At 46.0% G+C, this 24566-nt stretch overlaps 1 protein-coding gene across 2 annotated transcripts in view; it reads left to right on the top strand.

Annotated features, from left to right (window-relative positions):
- The window catches only part of RPS6KC1 (ribosomal protein S6 kinase C1), a 194056-nt gene that overhangs the window by 99182 nt on the left and 70308 nt on the right, over positions 1 to 24566 (top strand). For both annotated transcript variants that reach the window (XM_088458853.1, XM_088458852.1), the window contains 2 exons: positions 19771 to 19818; positions 22102 to 22234. In XM_088458853.1, coding sequence (XP_088314979.1) covers positions 19771 to 19818; positions 22102 to 22234 — 181 coding nt within the window. The remainder of the gene's footprint in view (positions 1 to 19770; positions 19819 to 22101; positions 22235 to 24566) is intronic.

Raw genomic sequence — 24566 nt, 5'->3', positions numbered from 1 at the left:
CTGACGGTCCGGGTCTCCCCTTGGGGGATCCCAGGGTGGGAGGCCGCCTGCTGCAGTTCTCCCGGTGTTGGTCGTTCACTACGACAGACACTTGGGTTCTGGAGGTGGTCTCTCACGGGTACGCCCTCTCCTTCCGGCACAGACCCCCGGCTCGATTCTTCACCACGGGTCTACCATCAGACCGGAACAAGGCTACGGAGCTGCGGAAGGTATTGCACACTATGCTCCAGGCTGGAGTTATAGTGCCTGTTCCATTCTCCCAGAGGGGCCAGGGTTTCTATTCAAATCTATTTTTGGTACAGAAACCCAATGGGTCATATCGTCCGATTCTCAACCTCAAAGCACTCAACAAGTCTTTGCGGGTCCCGAAGTTTCGGATGGAGACCCTACGGTCCATCATTCTGGCGCTGGAACCTGGGGACTACATGGTGTCATTGGACATACAGGACGCTATGGCGGTCATGGCGGCTTCTCTGCGGCTGCAAAGAGTCCGCATGTTGCCGTACTTGGACGACCTGTTATTGGTGGCAGGATCTCCAGAGCTCCTGTTACACCACTTGGACCTGACCATTGCACTGCTGCAACGGCACGGCTGGCTAATCAACTGGCAGAAGTCCACTCTAATCCCGTCTCGGAGGATTCTGCATCTTGGAGCCTTATTGGACTCGGGACAGCAAAGGATCTTCGTGACGGAGGACAAGATCTCTGCTTTACAGTCAAGGGTGCGCAGTTGTCTGCACAGCCGCCGGGTGTCCTTACACTCGGCGATGAGGTTACTGGGCTCCATGGTGTCGGTGTTCGACATGGTGGAATACGCCCAGTTTCACTCCAGACCTCTGCAGCACCTGATCCTGTCCAAGTGGAACGGGCTGCCTCAGTCTCTGAAGTTCCAGACGATTGTGCTCACCCCGGAGGTTCGCCTGTCCCTTGCGTGGTGGTTACAGATGACCCACCTCAACAAGGGACGTCCGTTCTGGGTTCCAAATTGGGTCCTGTTGACAACGGACGCCAGTCTTCGGGGCTGGGGAGCAGTTTCGGGTCCACACTTGTTCCAGGGCAGGTGGACTCTGACAGAAGCGGAGCTTCCAATAAATATCTTGGAACTCCGTGCGGTCTTCAATGCTCTCCTGCAGGCACAGCGGTTTCTCCAGGGTCACCCGGTGCAGGTCCAGTCGGACAATGCTACCACCGTGGCCTACATAAACAGGCAAGGAGGAACTCGCAGTCGGGCGGCTCTCGTAGAGGTCTCTCGGATCCTGGTTTGGGCGGAGTGCAATCTTCCGGCCATATCAGCGGTCTTTATCCCGGGAGTGCTAAATTGGGAGGCGGACTTTCTAAGTCGCCAGGACGTTCATCCAGGGGAATGGTCCCTGCACCCGGACGTTTTTCAACTACTGGTGGACAGGTGGGGTCTTCCAGAAATCGACCTCATGGCGTCCCGGCACAACAACAAGTTGCCGGTGTACGGGTCTCGCACAAGAGACGAAGGGGCGTCTCTGGTGGATGCTCTGTCCGTCCGGTGGACGTTCAGGTTCGCATACCTGTTCCCTCTGGTCTCCCTGTTTGAATTTCCGGATTACCCGTGGAAGAAGGAAGGAGGGACGCTCCTGTTGATAGCTCCCGCGTGGCCCAGACGGCACTGGTTCTCAGACCTTCAGGGTCTGTCCGTGGACAGTCCTCTGCGGTTGCCGCTACGACCAGACCTCCTGTCTCAGGGTCCTTGTCGTCACCCGGACCTGACTCGGCTGTCTTTGGCGGCGTGGCTGTTGAGACGGCCATGCTGAGGTCCTGGGGGTTTGCCAGCTCTGTGGTGCGTACCATGTTACGAGCTCGGAAACCGTCTTCCGCGAGGATATACCATCGCGTGTGGTATACGTTCTTCCAGTGGTGTCGACCGAGAGGTTATGCACCGCGGGAGTTTCGTCTGTCTCGGATTCTCGCCTTCCTGCAAGCGGGACTAGATCATGGGCTTCGCCTTGCTTCTTTGAAGGTACAGGTTTCGGCCCTATCTGTCTGGTTTCACCGTAGGATTGCTACAATCCCGGATGTGCGCACCTTTATGCAAGGTGTTCTCCGTATTCAGCCGCCCTTTGTTCCACCTGTGGCGCCTTGGGATTTGGCTGTGGTCCTGAGGGCTCTCCAAGGACCGCCGTTTGAACCACTGGGCTCAGTGGATATTAAATGGCTAACAGCTAAGACTGTTTTCCTTCTGGCCGTTGCTTCAGCCAGACGTGTTTCTGAGTTAGGGGCTCTTTCTTGTAGACCCCCTTTCTTGGTTTTTCATGGGAACAGGGCAGTGCTCCGCACTCGGCCCGAGTTTCTTCCCAAAGTTGTTTCCCAGTTTCATGTTAACGAGGAAATAGTTGTTCCGGCCTTTAACTCACCGGGTCTTTCCGTGGGTGAGGCCTCTTTGGATGTTGTGCGGGCCTTAAGGACTTATGTTGACCGCACTTCTTTGTTTAGGAAGTCGGACGCTTTGTTGTCCTCTATGGCTTCTGTAAAAAGGGTTGGCCTGCTTCAAAGCAAACTTTGGCAGCCTGGATCCGTATGGCTATTTCTGAAGCTTATCTTCATGAAGGCCTACCGGTCCCTCCTTCTCTGAAGGCTCATTCCACTAGGTCTGTGGGTCCTTCGTGGGCAGCTCGACGTGGTGCCTCGGCAGTTCAGATCTGCAAGGCTGCTACGTGGTCTTCTGTCCATACCTTCGTGAGGTATTACAGGTTTGACACCTTCGCCTCTCAGGATGCTTCCTTCGGGCGGCGGATTCTCCTTTCTGCACAGGAGCGTCCCCACCCTTAAAGGATACTGCTTTGGGACATCCCCAAGGTATCCTGTGGATACCCTATGGACCCTGAAGTAGAAAATATGAGATATGGTAAGAACTTACCCTTGTTATCTCTATTTCTACGAAGTCCATAGGGTTCCACAGGACTCCCGCCCTGTCGCACCTGTGCTGCAGATGGGCTTTGCTCTGGTCACCGGTTTTCCGTCTCCCTCTGGTGAGAATGTGATTCTTGTATGTGTCCAGATCTTTGTTCTCTCTCTTCCTTCTCCTCCTCCGGCCTATGGCTTGGTAACTAACTGAGGTGCCTTGGCCCGGGGGCGGGGTATAGGAGGGGGACCTAGTGCATCCTGGGAGGCTGAAAGCTTAACTCTTTGGTGCCCTGCGACTGACGTCACACCTATACCCCAAGGTATCCTGTGGAACCCTATGGACTTCGTAGAAATAGAGATAACAAGGGTAAGTTCTTACCATATCTCATATTTTTATGACACCTGTTCACATTCACAGACTGTTCTGTAACAGAAGTGACCCCTAAATGCTGTATTTGTACAGTGTCAGCGAGAAAATCTGTCTTGTTTTAAAGTTCATCTATTTTGACACAGTTAATGAATCTCCATTTTGTTTCAGTCAGCAGTATTGAAAGACAGAACACATGTTGAAACATTTATTTGTGAAAGACTTGGACTATTTAATCATTGTAATAAGATACTTGGAGTATTTTGCTTGACGGAATACATACGAATTACAGCCGGACACAAGTCCGGCGGTTGAAATCCCGACAGCGGCATGCCGACACGGCTAAAAATCCCAATCGTCCTCAGGTAAGTATCAACTAACCTAACCTAACCCCCCTAACCTTAACCCTCCTTAGCTGTGCCTAACCCTAATCTTCCCCCCCAGTGCCTATCCCTAATCCCCCCTCTAAACCTAAGCCCCCCCGGGGATGCCTAACCCTAATCTCCCGGGGGGGTGCCTAACCCTAAATCCCCCCCGGGAGCACTAAACCTATCCCTCCCCCCCCCCCCCCGCAGCTGTCCGCAGTGGTGCCCGGCATCACTTTGATCGGGATGCCGGGCGCCGGTCACCCGGTGTCGATAAAATGACAGGCATCTAGAATTAGACGCCTGTCATTTAACCCTCTCCGGGATAAAGCAGTCGGGAAACCTGCTTGACTGTGGGTAAAGAAGAAATCCTGAAACTTACCTATAGTAAGAACATTTAATTCTATTCACCTTTCAGAATATTGATTTTTAGTTGCTTTTGGGTCAGTGCCTGTTCTTCAATTAGAGATGTAAACAGATTGTGTTCACCGTATGAAACAGCCTTCAATGGAAGCCAATCTGATGAATTATTCTAAACCTATAGCACCCGAGCAAAGAGCCGCCATAAGTGCTGCCTGGTGACTAGTCGCGGGTTGATTGCAGGCCTCTAACCGAATACCCCCCCCCCCCACAGCACTCTATGGGGATTTATACTTTGAAGGGGTCTGTCATCGGGTCCTGGATATACGTATAGCATATATTGCCATCTTATTACAAATTCTGTAAAATGTTATGTTAAACATGGGCTTATTTTACTGATCACTGTGCGATGAATATGGAGAGATTTATCCCGGGCAACGTCTGAAACAGAATCTTGTCGGGTATAAGTAGAACGGATTCTCCATACACAAACCCAGATCATATAATAACTTCCCAAACTGTGTACGGTTATTGTAAACTACCACGCCTGGTGGGGGCATCCTGTACCATGCTGTAACTATTATGGTACCAGGGCGGAAGTCCTGCTTAGTATACAGACTACACTGCTTGTAATACATTACTATAACTGGAGGTGGCACATATATAGGAACTAGGACCATAGTATTATCCGATATTTTTCTACGAAGGAATATGTATCTGCTTGCTGATTTTTTTATGTAATGTCCATCAATGTAGATCCTTTATATGCTGGAGCAAAATGTTTAACAAAATAATCCAACGTGCAAATTTCATGTTTTTACCCCCTTTTTATGTCGATTTTTTTGTCTTTATTTGCTTTTAGACCTTTCCCTGCTTTTATGCATTCTAAGATTTTATATAATTTTTCTGATCCCTTCAGTAAAATTAAATAAGAATCTAAATATCCTATTCAATTTTTTTCTAATTTTCTAAACCGCCCCCTTACCCCCACCACTCCCCCTGGTATTATCTGCCTCGCGGTGGCTGTCAGTGCGAATGACAACCGATTATTTGTGAGATTCAGCCGCTGCTCCTTCATTATGACAGCAGCGTGGAAGTGGCTGAGGAATGCGCTAAAGAAGAGTAAAGTTGCAGCGGAATTTTGTGCAAATTGAATTTCGAGGCTTTTCGCAGAGGTGAATGATTCCGTTGGTGCAGTCTTCTCATTGCGCTTCTGCGTCGGCCTTCCACAAATTGGCAATCGGCGCTGTGTTTGTAAATTCTACTTTTCACAGATATAGGGGCCTCTGTAATAGGGTGCGACTTGCCGCGGGAACTGCTGCGAGTCTTCCCATTTTTTTACAGCGGCAATCATTTTAAAGGCAAAACCAAGCTGCATACTGTATTATAACGGCAACGTAATAAATTGGGGGGGTCGGGCAGCCAGAGACCATTGCATACTGATAGGGGAACCAGTATTTCACTCCTGCTAAATTTTAAGGTGAAGATTGTGTCCCCAAATGCCCCTCTGTGAAAACCTAGTCCCTACATCCAATTTGCATTTATTTTTCATAGAATTAATTTCCCAATATCAGAGTGGCCACATGGCTGTATAAAATCCTCTACGTTGTCACGCACCCTATAAAACATCCGCAGATGCAGATCGAAGATTTTATACTGTACGTTTCAATGAGATACAGTTTGCACCTTCAAGTTTCACCCCCACACGAACTATTGCTCACTTTTAGTTTAGACAGTGAAAGTTCGTATCCGTCTTGCTGTGTGCTGGTTGGACCACATAGGGATTATTGTACAACGCAGTTTGCTGCGCGCGCAGCCATTGTTTGTCGTAAATGAGGCTTTGTGTACATGAAGGCAGAATAAATACAGTACAGTATAACACACACAGGTAACTGGAAAGGAAGCCGTGATTTAGCAAGACGTAGCAGTAACACGTGTCATTTCTTATTTTCCAAGAATAACTATATCTAGCATAGCTGTGTCCTCAGTGCTTCTAATCATTAGGTGTTCATGTAGGTCTGCAGCTGGGGTGCACAGGATTATTGAGGTACTATGATAATTCCCTTTTGCATCCTGGATGGCCGTAAATTCTCTCACCAGACATTTTTCCTATTCAATTATAAATGACTATTTGCTAAGTTCCAGCATCTTTTTTTCTTCTGTAAATCGGAGCAGCCACCAGTGTCGTCCCCGGTGACCTTGGCTGGTCCCTCGCTAAGGTGACAAATGGCTGGCTGGCTGGGCTGCCTTGTTCTGTGGGTTTGCCTCCGAGTCTGCGCCTCCCCTTATGAGATGGAAGGAAATCTGCACCAGTCATCAGGTCTCAGGGCTTTGATACATATGTTCTGAAGGTGGCCACACTGACTTTGCTTGGGAGCAGATGGTAAAGCTTCAGGCTGCTACCGGCTATACTGGTGTTAAGTTGGAAAGTTAACGTTTGATGATGGTTCAGCAGTGCATATGAAAGGATATGACAGCAGAAATATATTTAATTAAAAAAAATTAGCATAGTAAACAATATTTTTTTTTTTTTCTTAATTTGCATGCAATGGAAATATCCAGAATTTAAATTTATTACAGAAAAGCCAGAGGGCATTTTCATTTATATAGCTGGTAATGGACTAATTGTACAGGTTTGTGAACAACTTAATGTTTTGATTTGCAGCTTGGTAATCGATGGAAAGCATCTGATGAGTCTTAGTTAATTAAAAAGTAGCACCCCTAATTATTTTTGTCAGTTTTGGGGTTGGGGAGTGGACGGTAAATGTGCAAAATAAACCCTTAAACTGGGTACACACTGGAGCGATATCTGGCCGATTTGTCTTTTTGTAGCAACAAATCGCCTACATCACTCGGTGTGTACTGGCGATTGCACGCTCCCGCGTTCGCTAGGTTTGACGTGCTGCACATTAAACCTAGCGATATTGCTAGCGACCTGTAGTAAGTTAATGAAGGACGTGAACAGTGATTGTTCCATTGTTCATTAACTCGTTTCGGTGTGTACGGGCAATCCCAGCTGTCGGAACGAATGCCCATCGCTCCAAAAGGTGGTGTTACCCATAGCGATCAATCAGATTGTCTGTCATTCCCCAGGAAGCAATAGAGAAATGATATCTGCAATCTGATTGGTTGCTATGGGCAACACCACCATTTGTCTGTTTTAGAAACTTTAGTATATCTACCTCTAAGCCTCTATTTTTGTGCAATTTGTTTTTATTGAAAGATCAAGGGCAAATTGCAGATAAATATCAGCAGTCCCCCCCATGAAAACATTTTGAGGAGGGAGCAAAGCAATCACACATTGTCTAGGTAACACCAGGACGCCATATTGGACACCAGGACACCATATTGCTCCTCACATGCAATAATAAACACAGTGAGCTGGTAGAATAGTGAGTAAACTGCGTCAGTCAGGGCTGTTGTCAGTTACAGGTATCAGATTTAGTAAATCGAAACCATTCATACCATGTTCCTGTAAATTCCCGGGTTTTATCCATGGATGAGGTTGTTGGGTCCTCCATTACCATAACCATGCAGAGATCAATTCTCTGGAGCCACTGAGAGATATTTGGTGGGTGTGGAGTTCTCCATCTACAAGGGATAATTGCTGTAGCCACATCCATTAAGTCTTTAGTAGTGAATCTGGAGAAGTTGAGAAGAGCTTGAGTAGAAGCAATCGGAAGACCTGTAATCTCTTCAGAGATTTCCAGCACCTTTGGCCAAAATGCCGTTCATTTGAAGCAGTGCCACCAAATGTGAAGAGTTATGGCTATGTCCAGATTATAGCGCCAGCAAAGACCTGAGAGACCAGGCATCATCTGATGAAGAAGATATGGGCATTATACCATCTAGTAAGTACTTTGTATTGCATCTTTCGGACCATAACAGAGCAGAGCTAGAACCGGCATGGGCAGTCTGAAAGATCTGGTGCCTCTGCTCCTCATCGAGGCTCAAGCCCAGTACTCTGCTCCATACTTGAGTGTATGGGAGGAAGGGTTTGGAATTTCAAATCTGTGCTCAATTTACAGAGGTGCTAGTGAGGAATTTTTGCCAGATAAAATCTCAAACGGAGATGCTGACCTGTGAATCGCGCGGTAGTTTGGAATAGGCGCTGTGAAGAGTTAGAGATGGAACCAGAAGCAATGAGCTGGAAGGCGGTCTGAAGGTTGGTGAAAGCCTTCACCCATCCTGAGTCTACCAGCAGGCCAAACCAGCTCATCTGTTGATCAAGCATTAACCTGTATAGAGGAAGGTCCCTAAGGGAAATCTGGGTTAGACAATAAAGATATTGTTGTCTATATGTCACAACCTCCACAGTCACCAGAACTAAATTAATTTGAGCATTTATGGGATTTTCTGGAGCGATGCCCAAGACATCAGTTTCCACCACCAAGTATCCGTTAAGTAACGTTCTTGTAGAAGAATGATGCTGGGTCACAGCTACCAGATGTTGCTACAGTCAATGCCACAGAGCATACAGATTGTACTGACCGCACGTGGAACCCCCAAAATCCTGGAATTGACTTCCATTTTTATTGTCCACCACCCATATATTAAACATATGACTACTTCTGGCCCACGTAAGGGATGTGGATAGGGAATTACTACATTGAGTTTTTTATAGAAGGCTATCAAATCTGCGAATGATCAAATATCTCATTAAGTTTCAAGTGTCCATATTACTGGTAATTTCACAACAATATTATGCATAGAATCCCGTGTTCCGAGTCCTGAGCTTTCACTATTCATAATGATCGTACCTTTAGGAGAGAAGAGAAAATGAATTAAAACAACACCGTCTTTAATTTCCTCTAATTGACGTATTGTTGAGCCCATCATAAGTAACACTTGTGTCTGTTATCCCGCATCATTGTAAAAGGAGTGCGACCACTCAGCATATTGTGTGCAGGGCGCTATGCGGCAGATGAGGCTTCTCGTAAGGAGCAGGTTACAGAAGAGGCCATTCTGTGTTACGCTGTAGCTCTCCGTAGCATTTACGTCCCCTATTGTACTGTATGCAAATCTGCGGGAGAAGGAATATATTAATTGTATTCACACAGGAAGGTGTTCTATCAAAAGTAATTCTATCCTAATCGCTATTTGTTATCCTGCAGTATGTTTTATCACAAAACACGAGATCATTCTAATAGGAGCCTTTCACCGGGAGGACAATGCGGCCAAATTAGAACAAAATTACATTTTTGTCTTTCTAGATTGTTGAACAAACCAACGTGTTTTTTTTTTTTTTTTCTACGTTTATTTTTCCCTCCCCGGCGTTCCACATATTGCTGTGCTGTAAACGCTTCCTATCGGAAGGGCTGTCGGCGCTTTCTCTCTCTCTCTCTCTCTCTGTCCTTTACGTCGACAGCTTCATTAGAAGTTGGACTTGTGTCAGGACAACATAAAACACGGAGAGCGAAACTTGGCTTCCTGCGCTCCGTGCTGAATGGAGCCATCACATTAATACACAGCCGCAGAATTGTTCATTAAGCAGCGACTTTGCACTAAGAGTGATACATGCTATAAATGCGAGCTTCTCCAGATGGTCAGAGAAGGGGCTTCCTCTGTATTCAGCCGCCTTTCCGCTCGCTTTTTGCAGTCTTTTGTTTGCTGCACGGCAAAATTAAAGGACCACTGATGTAAGCATACTGGTTTAACCCCCCCAAAAATAATTTTTCTTCATTGGAGTGATAATGATAAGACACTGAGCCCGACTGGGGGCGCGACGGCCCCACATACATATGAACATAAGACGCAGGAGAAAGGTGTGCCGCTACGTTATAATCAGTGCAAACTGTAATTCATTTATACTATATATATATATATATATATATATATATATACACACACACACATGTATTGTTATATTGCATATGGACCTTCCTTGCCTACTCTATAATACTAAAAGCAGCCAATGTTTTTATAAATGATGGGGCGCTAGAAATATATATTTTTGTAATAAAGATCGCTTTTGTTATTGGAATTAGGAAATGTACAGAAACTTCCTTACACAGCTTTGCTGTCACGAAAAAAATACCCTCCCGGCGCACCAGGTGCCAAGAGACTCTGCTAACGGCGTGCGTAATTTTTTGCATCTTTTCTTGCCGAAAATGCATCTACGTCGTAATGTGATGCAACTATGACGCACCAGGAGACTGTGCTGATTAATTTGATATGTGACACTTGTATATCTGTGTGTGACTGAGTCTCTGAATCTGTATACGAAGTGCTACAATGTAGCTGCCGCAGCTTTTTCCTTGTAAATTCTGTTGTGGTTCATATACAGACTCAATCACACACAGAGATACAGGTGTCACATATCACATTACTCAGCGCAGTCTCCTATATACAGACTCAGGAGCACACAGATATACAGGTGTCACATATCACATTACTCAGCGCAGTCTCCCATATACAGACTCAGGAGCACACAGATATACAGGTGTCACATATCACATTACTCAGCGCAGTCTCCCATATACAGACTCAGGAGCACACAGATATACAGGTGTCACATATCATATTACTCAGCGCAGTCTCCCATATACAGACTCAGGAGCACACAGATATACAGGTGTCACCTATCACATTACTCAGCGCAGTCTTCCATATACAGACTCAGGAGAACACAGATATACAGGTGTCACATATCACATTACTCAGCGCAGTCTCCTATATACAGACTCAGGAGCACACAGATATACAGGTGTCACATATCACATTACTCAGCGCAGTCTCCTATATACAGACTCAGGAGCACACATATATACAGGTGTCACATATCACATTACTCAGCGCAGTCTCCCATATACAGACTCAGGAGCACACAGATATACAGGTGTCACATTACTCAGCGCAGTCTCCTATATACAGACTCAGGAGCACACAGATATACAGGTGTCACATATCACATTACTCAGCGCAGTCTCCTATATACAGACTCAGGAGCACACAGATATACAGGTGTCACATATCACATTACTCAGCGCAGTCTCCCATATACAGACTCAGGAGCACACAGATATACAGGTGTCACCTATCACATTACTCAGCGCAGTCTCCCATATACAGACTCAGGAGCGCACAGATATACAGGTGTCACATATCACATTACTCAGCGCAGTCTCCCATATACAGACTCAGGAGCACACAGATATACAGGTGTCACCTATCACATTACTCATCGCAGTCTCCCATATACAGACTCAGGAGAACACAGATATACAGGTGTCACATATCACATTACTCAGCGCAGTCTCCTATATACAGACTCAGGAGCACACAGATATACAGGTGTCACATATCACATTACTCAGCGCAGTCTCCTATATACAGACTCAGGAGCACACATATATATACAGGTGTCACATATCACATTACTCAGCGCAGTCTCCCATATACAGACTCAGGAGCACACCGATATACAGGTGTCACATATCACATTACTCAGCGCAGTCTCCCATATACAGACTCAGGAGCACACAGATATACAGGTGTCACATATCACATTACTCAGCACAGTCTCCCATATACAGACTCAGGAGCACACAGATATACAGGTGTCACATATCACATTACTCAGCGCAGTCTCCCATATACAGACTCAGGAGCACACAGATATACAGGTGTCACATATCACATTACTCAGCGCAGTCTCCCATATACAGACTCAGGGGCACACAGATATACAGGTGTCACATATCACAGTACTCAGCACAGTCTCCATATACAGACTCAGGAGCACACAGATATACAGGTGTCACATATCACATTACTCAGCGCAGTCTCCCATATACAGACTCAGGAGCACACAGATATACAGGTGTCACATATCACATTACTCAGCGCAGTCTCCCATATACAGACTCAGGAGCACACAGATATATAGGTGTCACATATCACATTACTCAGCACAGTCTCCTATATACAGACTCTGGAGCACACAGGTGTCACATATCACATTACTCAGCGCAGTCTCCTATATACAGACTCAGGAGCACACAGGTGTCACATATCACATTACTCAGCGCAGTCTCCTTTATACAGACTCAGGAGCACACAGGTGTCACATATCACATTACTCAGCGCAGTCTCCCATATACAGACTCAGGAGCACACAGATATACAGGTGTCACATATCACATTACTCAGCGCAGTCTCCCATATACAGACTCAGGAGCACACAGATATACAGGTGTCACATATCACATTACTCAGCGCAGTCTCCCATATACAGACTCAGGAGCACACAGATATACAGGTGTCACATATCACATTACTCAGCACAGTCTCCTATATACAGACGCTGGAGCACACAGATATACAGGTGTCACATATCACATTACTCAGCACAGTCTCCTATATACAGACGCAGGAGCACACAGATATATAGGTGTCACATTACTCAGCGCAGTCTCCCATATACAGACTCAGGAGCACACAGATATAGAGGTGTCACATTACTCAGCGCAGTCTCCCATATACAGACTCAGGAGCACACAGATATACAGGTGTCACATATCACATTACTCAGCGCAGTCTCCCATATACAGACTCAGGAGCACACAGATATACAGGTGTCACATATCACATTACTCAGCGCAGTCTCCCATATACAGACTCAGGAGCACACAGATATACAGGTGTCACATATCACATTACTCAGCGCAGTCTCCCATATACAGACTCAGGAGCACACAGATATACAGGTGTCACATATCACATTACTCAGCACAGTCTCCTATATACAGACTCAGGAGCACACAGATATACTGGTGTCACATATCACATTACTCAGCACAGTCTCCCATATACAGACTCAGGAGCACACAGATATACAGGTGTCACATATCACATTACTCAGCACAGTCTCCTATATACAGACTCTGGAGCACACAGGTGTCACATATCACATTACTCAGGGCAGTCTCCTATATACAGACTCAGGAGCACACAGATATACAGGTGTCACATATCACATTACTCAGCGCAGTCTCCCATATACAGACTCAGGAGCACACAGATATACAGGTGTCACATATCACATTACTCAGCGCAGTCTCCCATATACAGACTCAGGAGCACACAGATATACAGGTGTCACATATCACATTACTCAGCACAGTCTCCTATATACAGACTCAGGAGCACACAGATATACTGGTGTCACATATCACATTACTCAGCACAGTCTCCCATATACAGACTCAGGAGCACACAGATATACAGGTGTCACATATCACATTACTCAGCACAGTCTCCTATATACAGACTCTGGAGCACACAGGTGTCACATATCACATTACTCAGGGCAGTCTCCTATATACAGACTCAGGAGCACACAGATATACAGGTGTCACATATCACATTACTCAGCGCAGTCTCCCATATACAGGCTCACTCTCGCCAGGCAAGTCGCGCTGTGTGGCGTATTGAGGCTGGATGCATGAGGACACATGTATGTTACATTTAGCGTAAGACATTGATAGTGGCAGGGTTACTATTTTATTGGATTTGGGCACTCGCTCAATTCATTGCATGGCACCATTGGCACCCAGCACAAATGATTCTAGAACCCAGCCTCTCTAGAACACATGTCCAGTTGCTAGTGGGTTCCTCTCTGAACAAGGTGCTATCGAGGGTGGGTGGGCGGCCGTATTAGAGGGGTCTGCCATGGGGATGGTAGGACCAAAGGTAGGAGTCAGAAGTTACATATTTCCATTAAGGAAACAGCAGCAATTTAAATGCAATGAATTAATATCAATGATGAAATGTATTATTGTGAGTATTTTCGCCTGTTGTTTGTGGGGGGGGCATGTGAACATAAGTACATGGGGGGGGGGGGAAGGATGTGAACATAAGTACATGGGAAGGGAGCTGACAACAGATCACTATTAGCGCTATTAGTGTTGAGCCTCTAATGCTTTGGGCCACACAATGATTTATTATATGGGAGCTAGAGATCAGTATCTACAAAGTACCTGATCTACTAGAAAGTGACATATTTGAGACCGTAACAGGATGGCGTTAATCTTACATGTTACGAGTCAGCGTATCCTGCTGTAGGGCGTTCATAACCTCTTTCACCTCTATCGTCAGCGAATTAGCGCAGAGACCCATTTTATATTATAGCTTTTTTGTGCCCCGAATCCTCCGGGAGATACACTGCCTGGAATCGTGCCCTGCGTATTTACTGCACGCTAAGCAGCCAGGTCAGTCCTGTATTGCTGAGACACAGAGCAGGGGCGGCACTGCCAGGGAATATATGCCAGATACGCTATGTGGCCGGCTGATTGCCCGACCTCCTGGATCCCCTATGAGGAGGGCAGTGTTTTATTCTGCGGGAACACAGGCGGCAGTTACACTATAAGAAGTATTATTCGTAGGAAATTGGTTAGTTGTCAAAAAAGTAGAATATTAAAACCATATGAATTAGTTATTAATTACACTGACAATTGATATGCACAGAGAGAAAGTCGGGGGAACTCAGGTGCTCGCCCTAGGAGGATTGTTATCCCTAATCTGGAGCCAGGTTCGTCTTCTGTGTGTTCATAGACTCCGTTTCTGATGCTGAATAATTATATTCAGTATAAATACGTATCGGCCTGTCAGCCAGGTATATGGGCTGTTACTCGTCCGTGTTCAGCTTTCCTAACGTTAAATGGGTAAAGGGCAGTAGCAGCATGTGTTAAGTGTCACAGCTACCGATCCCATGACTGGATACACTCTGCTAAAGAGTATCTCCATAGGTCCTGTGGTCATATGTCGGCACCTGCTGTATGTACACAAAGTTCAATGATCATAGTATTTTTATTGCCCTTTTTTGCAGTGTCCATAATTGGAAAATTCACATACACTACATGTTGTCAAAGTGTCTAAAGGGGCCTATCCCCTAGACGATTTGAAAGACTGAACGTTTAGCGTTCAGACCTTCATCTCGCCAAGGTGCGGTGCCTGCACTGAACGGCGTTCACTGAACGTCATTCAGTGCTGGAGCCCGACCTCCTATCTCTTAACATGCCAAATGTCCTGGAACTCCACATGATATATAGATACAGATATATATATCTATATATTCTATATATTACTGTATGTGTACATATATTTTTCTCCGGCAGATTAGCTGTTAAAAGTACCGTGCATGTGTCACAGAGCTGCAAGTTGAAGGTGCTTCTCTTAAAGACTATTGTTAACTAAACATTATTGCCAAACAGATGGGAAACACTCGCTAGCCTGATGCTTTCAGGCCTAATTATATTATCACCAGTCCTGTACGGCTCAGTTGAAGAGGTGTATCCAGGGGCCAATTTATAATCATTTAAGCAACACCTGTTTGGGAAAAACTGACAGTCAAAGGGCACGTTTAAAAAAAATCACATATGTTCCTCTATTTATTAGTTGAATGTGGTTTTGTATCCAGCTGCAAGGGAACCGGGGAGCGTGAAATGTGCCCGCAAGAAGCGCTACCGCCGTGGAAGTGTCTGATTAAGGTGTAAATGTCAAACAGAGTCTTCACTGATTTAAAATGGGCGCACACTGGGAAATGTTTTAGAAGGAACACTTTCATCTCCGAGAGCTATGGAGAAATATAGGGGACAGTTCAGCTCTCGGCAGCGAGCGGCATCGTACCTCGCCAACAATTGCGGTATCACGACTTTGCATGTTTTCCCCCTGCAGAGTGCGAGGGAAAACATGCAATGCTGGTCTTCCAAATGGTCTTCCTGCACTCCGTACCCATAACATTCAATTAAATTGCCCCCACAGAATAAAATGAGTACATAGGAAGAGAGTGGGGCTTGGACTAAAGCAAGTGGTTGGGACAGTGGAGTATGGCTGTTTTACAGCACTATTCTAATATAATATAGCATATAATGGTGTAAGAAGGTGATGCCTAGAGGTCTGCGGACGATGGAACCCTGAAACTTCCGCTTTCAATGCTTAAGAACATACACAGCCCACAGGAAGGTTATGGGCCATGTTTTTTTACCCTCTGCAAAATCTATATAGCCGTTGGAGTTATAATGGGGGGGGTCCTTTATAATTCACAAACTATTATATTATTGAAATAAGATTTTAGATGGGAGCGAGCACGATCCTATACTGGTCAGTGTACATGGGGATTAAGTTGCACAGTAATGATATATTTTTCTTTACATCTCGACCCAGTAAAACAATTAAAGATCAATACCATTAGTTGGAATGAAGCGATGGAGGGAAATGGGTGTTCTGACACAGGTGATCAATTCCCCAAAGCCCCCCTCCCCCCCCATTTTCATGTTTTGGTTGGGCACAAAAAAGGGCAAATGTCATTTTAGACTTTCCACTAGTTTCCAAACATTCAAGCGTTCCCTGAAAACTCGCCTCTTCAGACAAGCTTATCAGATTCCAGGACCGCCCACTTAACCTTTTATAGCTCCCTATCGAACTCTCTTCTTATAGTAACACCTATCACATCTTCTCTTTCTTCAATTTAACATCCTCCTAACCCTAGGCCAACTTTCCAGTGTGATTGGATTATACAGCCCACCAAGTACATCTGCAATTGGGTTGGATCAATTTGCAATATATAGCACCTATCCTTGTGTATCAACACCTATTTCCCTATAGATTGTAAGCTTGCGAGCAGGGCCCTCTTACCCTTATGTATGTCTTTTATGTATGTATGTATGTCTTTTATGTATGTATGTCTTTTACAACCCAGTATAATGTTAATTCAAATTGTAAAGCGCAACAGAATTTGTTGCGCTATACAAGAAACTGTTAATAAATAAAATAAATACATTTTACAGGAAATTACATTTGTGTCCATATTAGATGTAAAAAGTGCTACGCATTATGAAGAAAAATCAGTTTCTTGGCTCGCGGTGCGCTGTAATCTGCAGGCGTGCCGTGTAGGAGGGTGTATGGCAAAGTTACACATTATTGCTGTTTTTGTATCACGGATGCTCCTGTATAATAAAATCTCGCCCCTTCTGTTTTGCTAACAAACGAGAAAATCGGTGGCACAGCCCAGCGTCTCCCCGCTGTGCGGCAGGGTTTAGTTTCCTGTGAAAGTCACCAGTCTTACTGGGCAGCGTGCGCGCAGGCCCTGGTAATTAGTCTGCAGATTGCCTGCTCCTTCAGTCTGAAGATGACCCTTTTGGATATCAGCGTAAGATAGCAGCTGGCATGTTCCCCGGTGGCCCGTTTGTCCTTTGGTTTGTAACCAACAGAGTCGGAGCTCCATCCCAAGATCCACAGCAGGACGCCCGTGGCCTCCAACGCTGGACAGCAGACGAGACGCTAATAAATATGATTACAAAATGTGGGATCTGGTTCAAGAAATCCTCTCTGCTAAAGCAGCAAATTGCATCCTGTGCCCTTTCAAGATTTAAAGATACATCGCCTGTTAGTTACAGGAGCGGCTAGGAGCGCGCATACAGAGTATCGATTAAACATTGAGTGCTTTAGTGCAAATTCATTGTAGCAGAAATCCTATGAAAGAGAAAAAGAAATTATGTTGACAATTTTTGGACTATTTAATATTGCATATACATACATTTATACAGTGTATATTTAAACTCCAAAGCTTCAATCCAGTTAGGTGCAAGTTTGCAAGTGCGAATTTGTTTAATGAAACCCATACACTGCGCACGAATCCTCGCTGCCGAGAAGCGCTCAGTCCAATTAGAAATGCCAGCTTGCGCTACCTGCAGGGAGGGTTTGCACATTTTTAATAAAGCATACGACTTGGGAGAAGGGCATGAAAAAGTGTGGAAAACATCCTGGACCCTCAAAAAATTACAATTTTGTGAGCAGAATCGTACAGAAGGCCTGTTAGTGGGCATAAGGACAGTACCGGAGGTTTTCAAATGGTGTCATATGGCTGATTTGTGCATATTTTTTAAAAACAATTAGAAAAAATAAAAAGCAAACTTTCTACGTTAAATCTTTGTTAAACCAAAATTGCAAACAATATTAGAATAAAAGGTGATTTTGTGTTTATATGAGGCTGCTTTCACTTTAAAAAAAAAAATGGTAAAAAGCTATTATTTTACATTTAAAAACATATTTATTGTGGACATATTTGGGGTGCCTACACTAACGAAAAAGTTGATTTGGGGGTAATTCAAGGTCATTTAAAGAAAAAAGAAACACCCCAAAATGGCACGTAATTATTGGGCCAATTAAGCTAATAATAACTTCTAATTAGTCATTAATGGGCAGTCCAATAGGTTTGGCACTGTGTCCTGACATTTTTACTTTACAATAAAGATTTTCGCTACCATCTCACACCCTCGGGGGGGGTGCGCACAAAAAAAACATGTTTTTCCTCTGAAAAAACAAATGCGAGTTCTGAATTGTATTGTAACTGCTCCAGCCAACTCGCACCTAATTGGATTGAACCCAAAGGGGTATATTTACTAAGGTGCGGGTTTTTAGAAGTGGAGTTGTTGCCCATAGCAACCAATCAGATTCTACTTATTGTCTATGTAGCACCTTCTAGAAATTAATAGCTAGAATCTGATGGGTTGCCATGGGCAACATCTCCACTTCGAAAACCCTGCACTTTAGTAAATATACCCCAAAGTCTCTTAGGAGACTGAACAGTTGATATAAAGACTGAATTACTCTCTGATAGAGCGTAATGGTCTTTTGCCAAAATCTCTTGTGTTTGCCTATGTTATATATAACGGAGTGTGTGTGTGTGTACAAAGGTATATACAGTACATATACTGTAATTGTGGGTGTATATGTAAACTTTTTTTTTTTTTTTTTTGCAGGTTTTGAATTAGCCCTTCCTCAATTAAATACGAAACTGTATTGACAAACTTTAATTTATTCCCAGTAGTAAAAGCGATGGGTGGGGGATACGCTGACCTTTATACTGGCGTAATTTCAGCAATCCCCAACTTTTCTGGTTTGGATTAGTGGTGTCTCCTAAGTTTGCTGTGAAGAAAAAAAATAGGATAATGGAAATGTGCTGATATCTGTAATATGAAAATGGTTAAACCACATAAAGAAGTTTTCTATCGCATTTGTAATTTCAATGAACACCGTTTAATTGCCAAAGTTAGTTACTTGCCAGTGTGTGGTGAACGTTGCCGCAAATATGGCAGAATGCGGTTGTCAATTTTATAATGTTTATTGAAGTTACCAACAAAAGCCATCCTACAAGGAAGTGTAAATATTCATTTCAACAGCATATTCAGTTTATCGCCTGTAAGATGTGAACTACGGTATAAGCTTTGATCAGTAGTTGACTTGATGTTCTAATAATAAAAAAGACATCTTCTATTCAGGATAATCCATTATTTCAATAGAGATCCAAGTCTAAAATTCGGAGGGCGGGGGGTTCAGTTAATGTGCCCCCGGGCCCTGTCCATTAATGTGCTGCGATAGGTTATGGCTGGGTAGCTAAGAACCAATATAGGCAACACTATTAAAGATGAGGTTGTCAGAAAGGGTAGACTCCAAGTCACCATGTGTGTGGAGTCTTTATGTTCTCCCTGTGTCTTTGCGGGTTTACTCCGTGCGCTCCAGGGTTCCTCCCAAACTCCAAAAACTTAATGTAAGTTAATTGGCTGCTGGCAAAAAAATGAGCACCAGTGTCTTTGTTTGTCCATGTGATGGGGAATATAGATTGTAAGCTCCACTGGCGCGAGGACTGAAATATTATCTGTCGAGCGCTGCGTAATATATGTGCGCTATATAGCTATTAATAAATAATGCAGACGGTACGTTGCTGCTGACCATCTGTAGTAAATGCACATTGCTCAGTAACTTGTATGGTGAATATTATAATTAATGTTCCCGTCTCTGTAGGTCCTGCTTGTTCTGGATACGAGGTCGCAGGAAACTTTTATTTTAAAAGTAAGTATGTCTCTTGATTTATTAATTTTTTTTAAACCCTTACCCAGTATGTCTCTGTGATCAGTGGCGAAAATATTTCAAATATTTGCCGGTGAAATAGTAATGTAGTGTAGGGTAATCGCTGGCTGGAAAACATTAATCGTTGCTGGATCTAGCTCATCGTTTCACTAGATTAAAGGACAACACTAACTTTAGTCCAATTGTCATGCATTAAATAAGCAGCCTCAGCCCATGTACAGCAAATAGAATAAGACCCTTTCCCCTATGTTTCTAATGCTACGTATTTCGCTGTCGCGATCCTACAGACCGTACGGGCACGTTGCAAAGCCGCCTGACGCTTTCAGCAGAGCCGTACGTCTGTTGTAGAGTCCTGGGCAGCTGAGAGCTGCAGGATTTGCAGCCAATTAAAAATGCGCTATACAGGGAACCTTATTCGTTGAATGAGACGGGTATGTTTAACTATCAGCAGCTACATACATTCACGTAGGCGTTGAGTTAATGGGTCACGAACGATTCTGTACAACAAAGTAAATCTGAAAACATGGCAAGGTTTTATATACATTTATTTGGAGAAAGTCTGGAGGCCACGAGAGTTTCTCTGTGGTTCCCTCTGCTCTCCTGCCCCGTAATGTTACACGTGATAATATCGCATCGCACCACACACATCTGAAGCTGGAGCAATGTTGGGGCTTTTGTGTACTGGAGTTTGTAGGTGACATTAGATGTAACACAAAACCCGTTAGCTGGCGTCAGGAGCTCTTCCTGCTGGTCTGTCTGCCAGACCCTGTGACAAGTAGCAAACGGTCCACAAAGGCATAAAACACTCTCCCATGATCCCTTGGAGGTGGTGCCTGTTGCCTCATTCTGTCGTGAGCAGGGAAGTGGGTGACCCTGAGCCATTGCCACGTTTGTTATATGAATGTCCTAGCCATAGGTCAGTGGCCTCTTTTTTCCCACTCTCGTGGATCACCGCGTTGGACAGATCCGGCTGAGTGTCTGACTTATATAGAGGGATTTTGGCGCAGATGAGGGCGCACGCTGCTAGAACGTGGATTTACTGACATTCCTCAGTATAGTATAGTCCGTTTTCCGTGGGCTTTGTTCCAGAGCGTCCTACACACACGGGGGTTATATTATGCTAGTATTGCCACTTGTGTCGACGCTGCAGGAGATATTTAATTTTAGGGGATACATTTATGTTTCGCTATATGTTTAATGAACAAATGACAAAGATTCAGCTACACTCCCCATAAATATACAGAACATTTTCCCATCACAGGACCTGCTTCGGAGATGAACGCTAATTTCATCGCAGCTACGATATTTGTACGCAGCGTCTGTGCAGAAATACGCCGCTGTCGCTGTGATTTGTATTGAGATGGCCACTATTACAATTCATCCAGTATAAGCGGCTGTTCCCATAGGCAGCTGTCTGCAATAAGTTATTAGTTAACTTTTTTAATCCAGTGCAGGTCAGGCAAAAACTCAGAATGAAATGGGGGTAGAAGGCCTGGCACTGCCATGCAGGAACCTCGCCTCCCAGCACTCGTCTTAGATAATAATGATGTTACCACAGTTTTGCCCATGGAGAATTAAAATGATTGAAGACTCCAGAGTATTGGGGGCAGTTTATGGGGGCAGCTACGACAACACGGGGGACAGAAGGGCAGGCGTCAGGCATTGAACGCGGGTCAGGGAAAGACGGAAGACAAAGGAAAGATGAGGACGGCGAATACAGTGTGGAGCAAGAGCAGAAACAGGGCGGCAGATGGGGGTGAGCAGACGATTGGGTTAAGGGGCCACAGCTCAGATCGTACCAGGGGCCAGAAGCTCTGCAGAGCTATAGCCATAATACAGAGAAAGCGTGTAACGTAACGTAGCAGTGTGTAGTCAGTATCTGAAGAAGCGGCAGCTCCTGACATCGTCTAGGAGGCCACTCGCAGCGTCACAATGTATGCACAGAAAATGAAAACACAGAGACAGAGGTCACCGGCAAAGTACACAAAGTGTCAGTCTGATGACTTAGTCTGAGGGTGAGATTCTAATAAAAACATTGACCCGTGTAATTGATTTTAATGGTAGCTTTGTGCCATCTTCTGTTCCCTGGATACCTGCCAGATGCCATCAGCTGAGCCTCAGGGGAGCGAAGGACACGGAGGAGCAGATGAGCGGCAGCTCTGATGCCCGGAGTAGCTGGGACAGATTATTTTGGTTGATAAACATGAAGCGCAGCAGGTTCCAGAGGAGGCTCAGGGTACAATTGACCTTTCTGTTCTCTGTCAGGGTCTGAGGAAGAGCAGCGAGGAGTCTGGGAGCAGAACGCCTGTCATCCCCCGCTGCGTGCCCAACATGGTCTGCCTGCACAAGTACATCATCTCCGAGGAGTCCGTGTTCCTGGTTTTGCAGCACGCCGAAGGTCGGTCACTCTGTCAAATGCAGCACGCAGAAGGGTTCCCTCTGTTCTAGGGCCAGTCAGCCATTTGTCACCTGGGTTTAGAGTTATGGTTCCTGCTCCTAACATATTAAAGGTCCCAAAACATTGAAAGGAAAGGTATAAAATGTATATTTTAAAATAAAGTTCCTAATAATAATGATTAACAATTATTACTTAACGTTACAGCAGCTCTACAACCAAAACCAAGGTCCCCTCTTGATTATTGAAATTGGACAAAGGGATGGAGAGGGCATTTTTAGGGCGTTCCTTGCTTTGCAGTGGGGCACTTGGCAGTTTCCACTCATGAAAAGGGCTTGAACTTTGCACCAGTTTGGAGCTGTCGGAAATCTGCCATTCATACAGGAGGAGCCATCCTGTGACTCTACCTCACACCGCAGCACAGCAATTCCCACATGTCATAAAGGGACTGATGTATCAAGCAGTGAAGAGTGGAGAAGTGGAGCAACCAATCAGCTTTAAGGAAGCATTTGTCAAGTACATTCTAAAAGAAGTGGTGCAGCGCTTGCGGGGTGCTATAACAAGCTCGGGGTGCTATAACAACTAAGGACCTGCTGAAAGTGCAAATGGAATGAATGCACTGAAATAGTCACATGGTAAATGCTGCCTTTGAAGCTTGTTATAGCTCTCCGTGAGTGCCGCACAGGGGCATAGCTCATGCTCCAGGTGCCTGCTCCGGCCAGGGGCACCGTCCGGGTCGAATATATTATTTTATTTGCTCTTCACAGCCATTACTAACTGCCGTTGCCCCCTGGCTCTGTCCTTCCTCCTTCTGGTCCTTTCTGCTTTCCCCCTGGCTCCATCCCTCCACTGTTCTGCTCTGTTCAACCTCAGCCCCTACTCCCTTCTGCTCTGGTCCGCCTCGGTCCCTCCTCTCTTCTAATCTGTTCCGCCTCGGTCCCTCCTCCCTTCTGCTCTGGTCCGCCTCGGTCCCTCCTCTCTTCTAATCTGTTCCGCCTCGGTCCCTCCTCTCTTCTGCTCTGTTCCGCCTCGGTCCCTCCTCTCTTCTGCTCTGTTCCGCCTCGGTCCCTCCTCTCTTCTGCTCTGTTCCGCCTCGGTCCCTCCTCTCTTCTGCTGTGTTCCGCCTCGGTCCCTCCTCTCTTCTGCTCTGTTCCGCCTCGGTCCCTCCTCTCTTCTGCTCTGTTCCGCCTCGGTCCCTCCTCTCTTCTGCTCTGTTCCGCCTCGGTCCCTCCTCTCTTCTTCTCTGTTCCGCTTCGGCCCCTCCTCTCCTGCTGTGTTACGCCTCGGTCCCTCCTCTCTTCTGCTCTGTTACGCCTCGGTCCCTCCTCTCTTCTGCTCTGTTCCGCCTCGGTCTTTCCTCTCTTCTGCTCTGTTCCGCCTCGGTCCCTCCTCTCTTCTGCTCTGTTCCGCCTCGGTCCCGCCTCTCTTCTGCTCTGTTCCCCCTCGGTCCCTCCTCTCTTCTGCTCTGTTCCCCCTCGGCCCCTCCTCTCTTCTGCTCTTCCCCCTCGGTCCCTCCTCTCTTCTGCTCTGTTCTCCCTCGGTCCCTCCTCTCTTCTGCTCTGTTCCCCCTCGGTCCCTCCTCTCTTCTGCTCTGTTCCCCCTCGGTCCCTCCTCTCATCTGCTCTGTTCCCCCTCGGTCCCTCCTCTCTTCTGCTCTGTTCCCCCTCGGTCCCTCCTCTCTTCTGCTCTGTTCCCCCTCGGTCCCTCCTCTCTTCTGCTCTGTTCCCCCTCGGTCCCTCCTCTCTTCTGCTCTGTTCCCCCTCGGTCCCTCCTCTCTTCTGCTCTGTTCCCCCTCGGTCCCTCCTCTCTTCTGCTCTGTTCCCCCTCGGTCCCTCCTCTCTTCTGCTCTGTTCCCCCTCGGTCCCTCCTCTCTTCTGCTCTGTTCCCCCTCGGTCCCTCCTCTCTTCTGCTCTGTTCCCCCTCGGTCCCTCCTCTCTTCTGCTCTGTTCCCCCTCGGTCCCTCCTCTCTTCTGCTCTGTTCCCCCTCGGTCCCTCCTCTCTTCTGCTCTGTTCCCCCTCGGTCCCTCCTCTCTTCTGCTCTGTTCCCCCTCGGTCCCTCCTCTCTTCTGCTCTGTTCCCCCTCGGTCCCTCCTCTCTTCTGCTCTGTTCCCCCTCGGTCCCTCCTCTCTTCTGCTAACTCGGTCCCTCTGGTGGACTGGTGACTGGAGAGGGGAATAGAATGGACATAATCAACTGTGGCTGGGGGGGGCAGCGGGAAGATGGGAGAGGTGCATGCATGGTAAGCGTGTGCAGTGATCCCCTGGCAGTGGGTGCACGGGGGTGTAGTGCATGCACAGTGGGGGTGGACTGGGCTGAGTGTGACCACTAAAGGAGG

Source organism: Taudactylus pleione, unplaced genomic scaffold (assembly GCF_031769625.1).
Source record: "Taudactylus pleione unplaced genomic scaffold, aTauple2 ptg000860l, whole genome shotgun sequence".
Classification (NCBI taxonomy): domain Eukaryota; kingdom Metazoa; phylum Chordata; class Amphibia; order Anura; family Myobatrachidae; genus Taudactylus; species Taudactylus pleione.
This window is presented reverse-complemented; position numbering and strand designations above follow the sequence as displayed.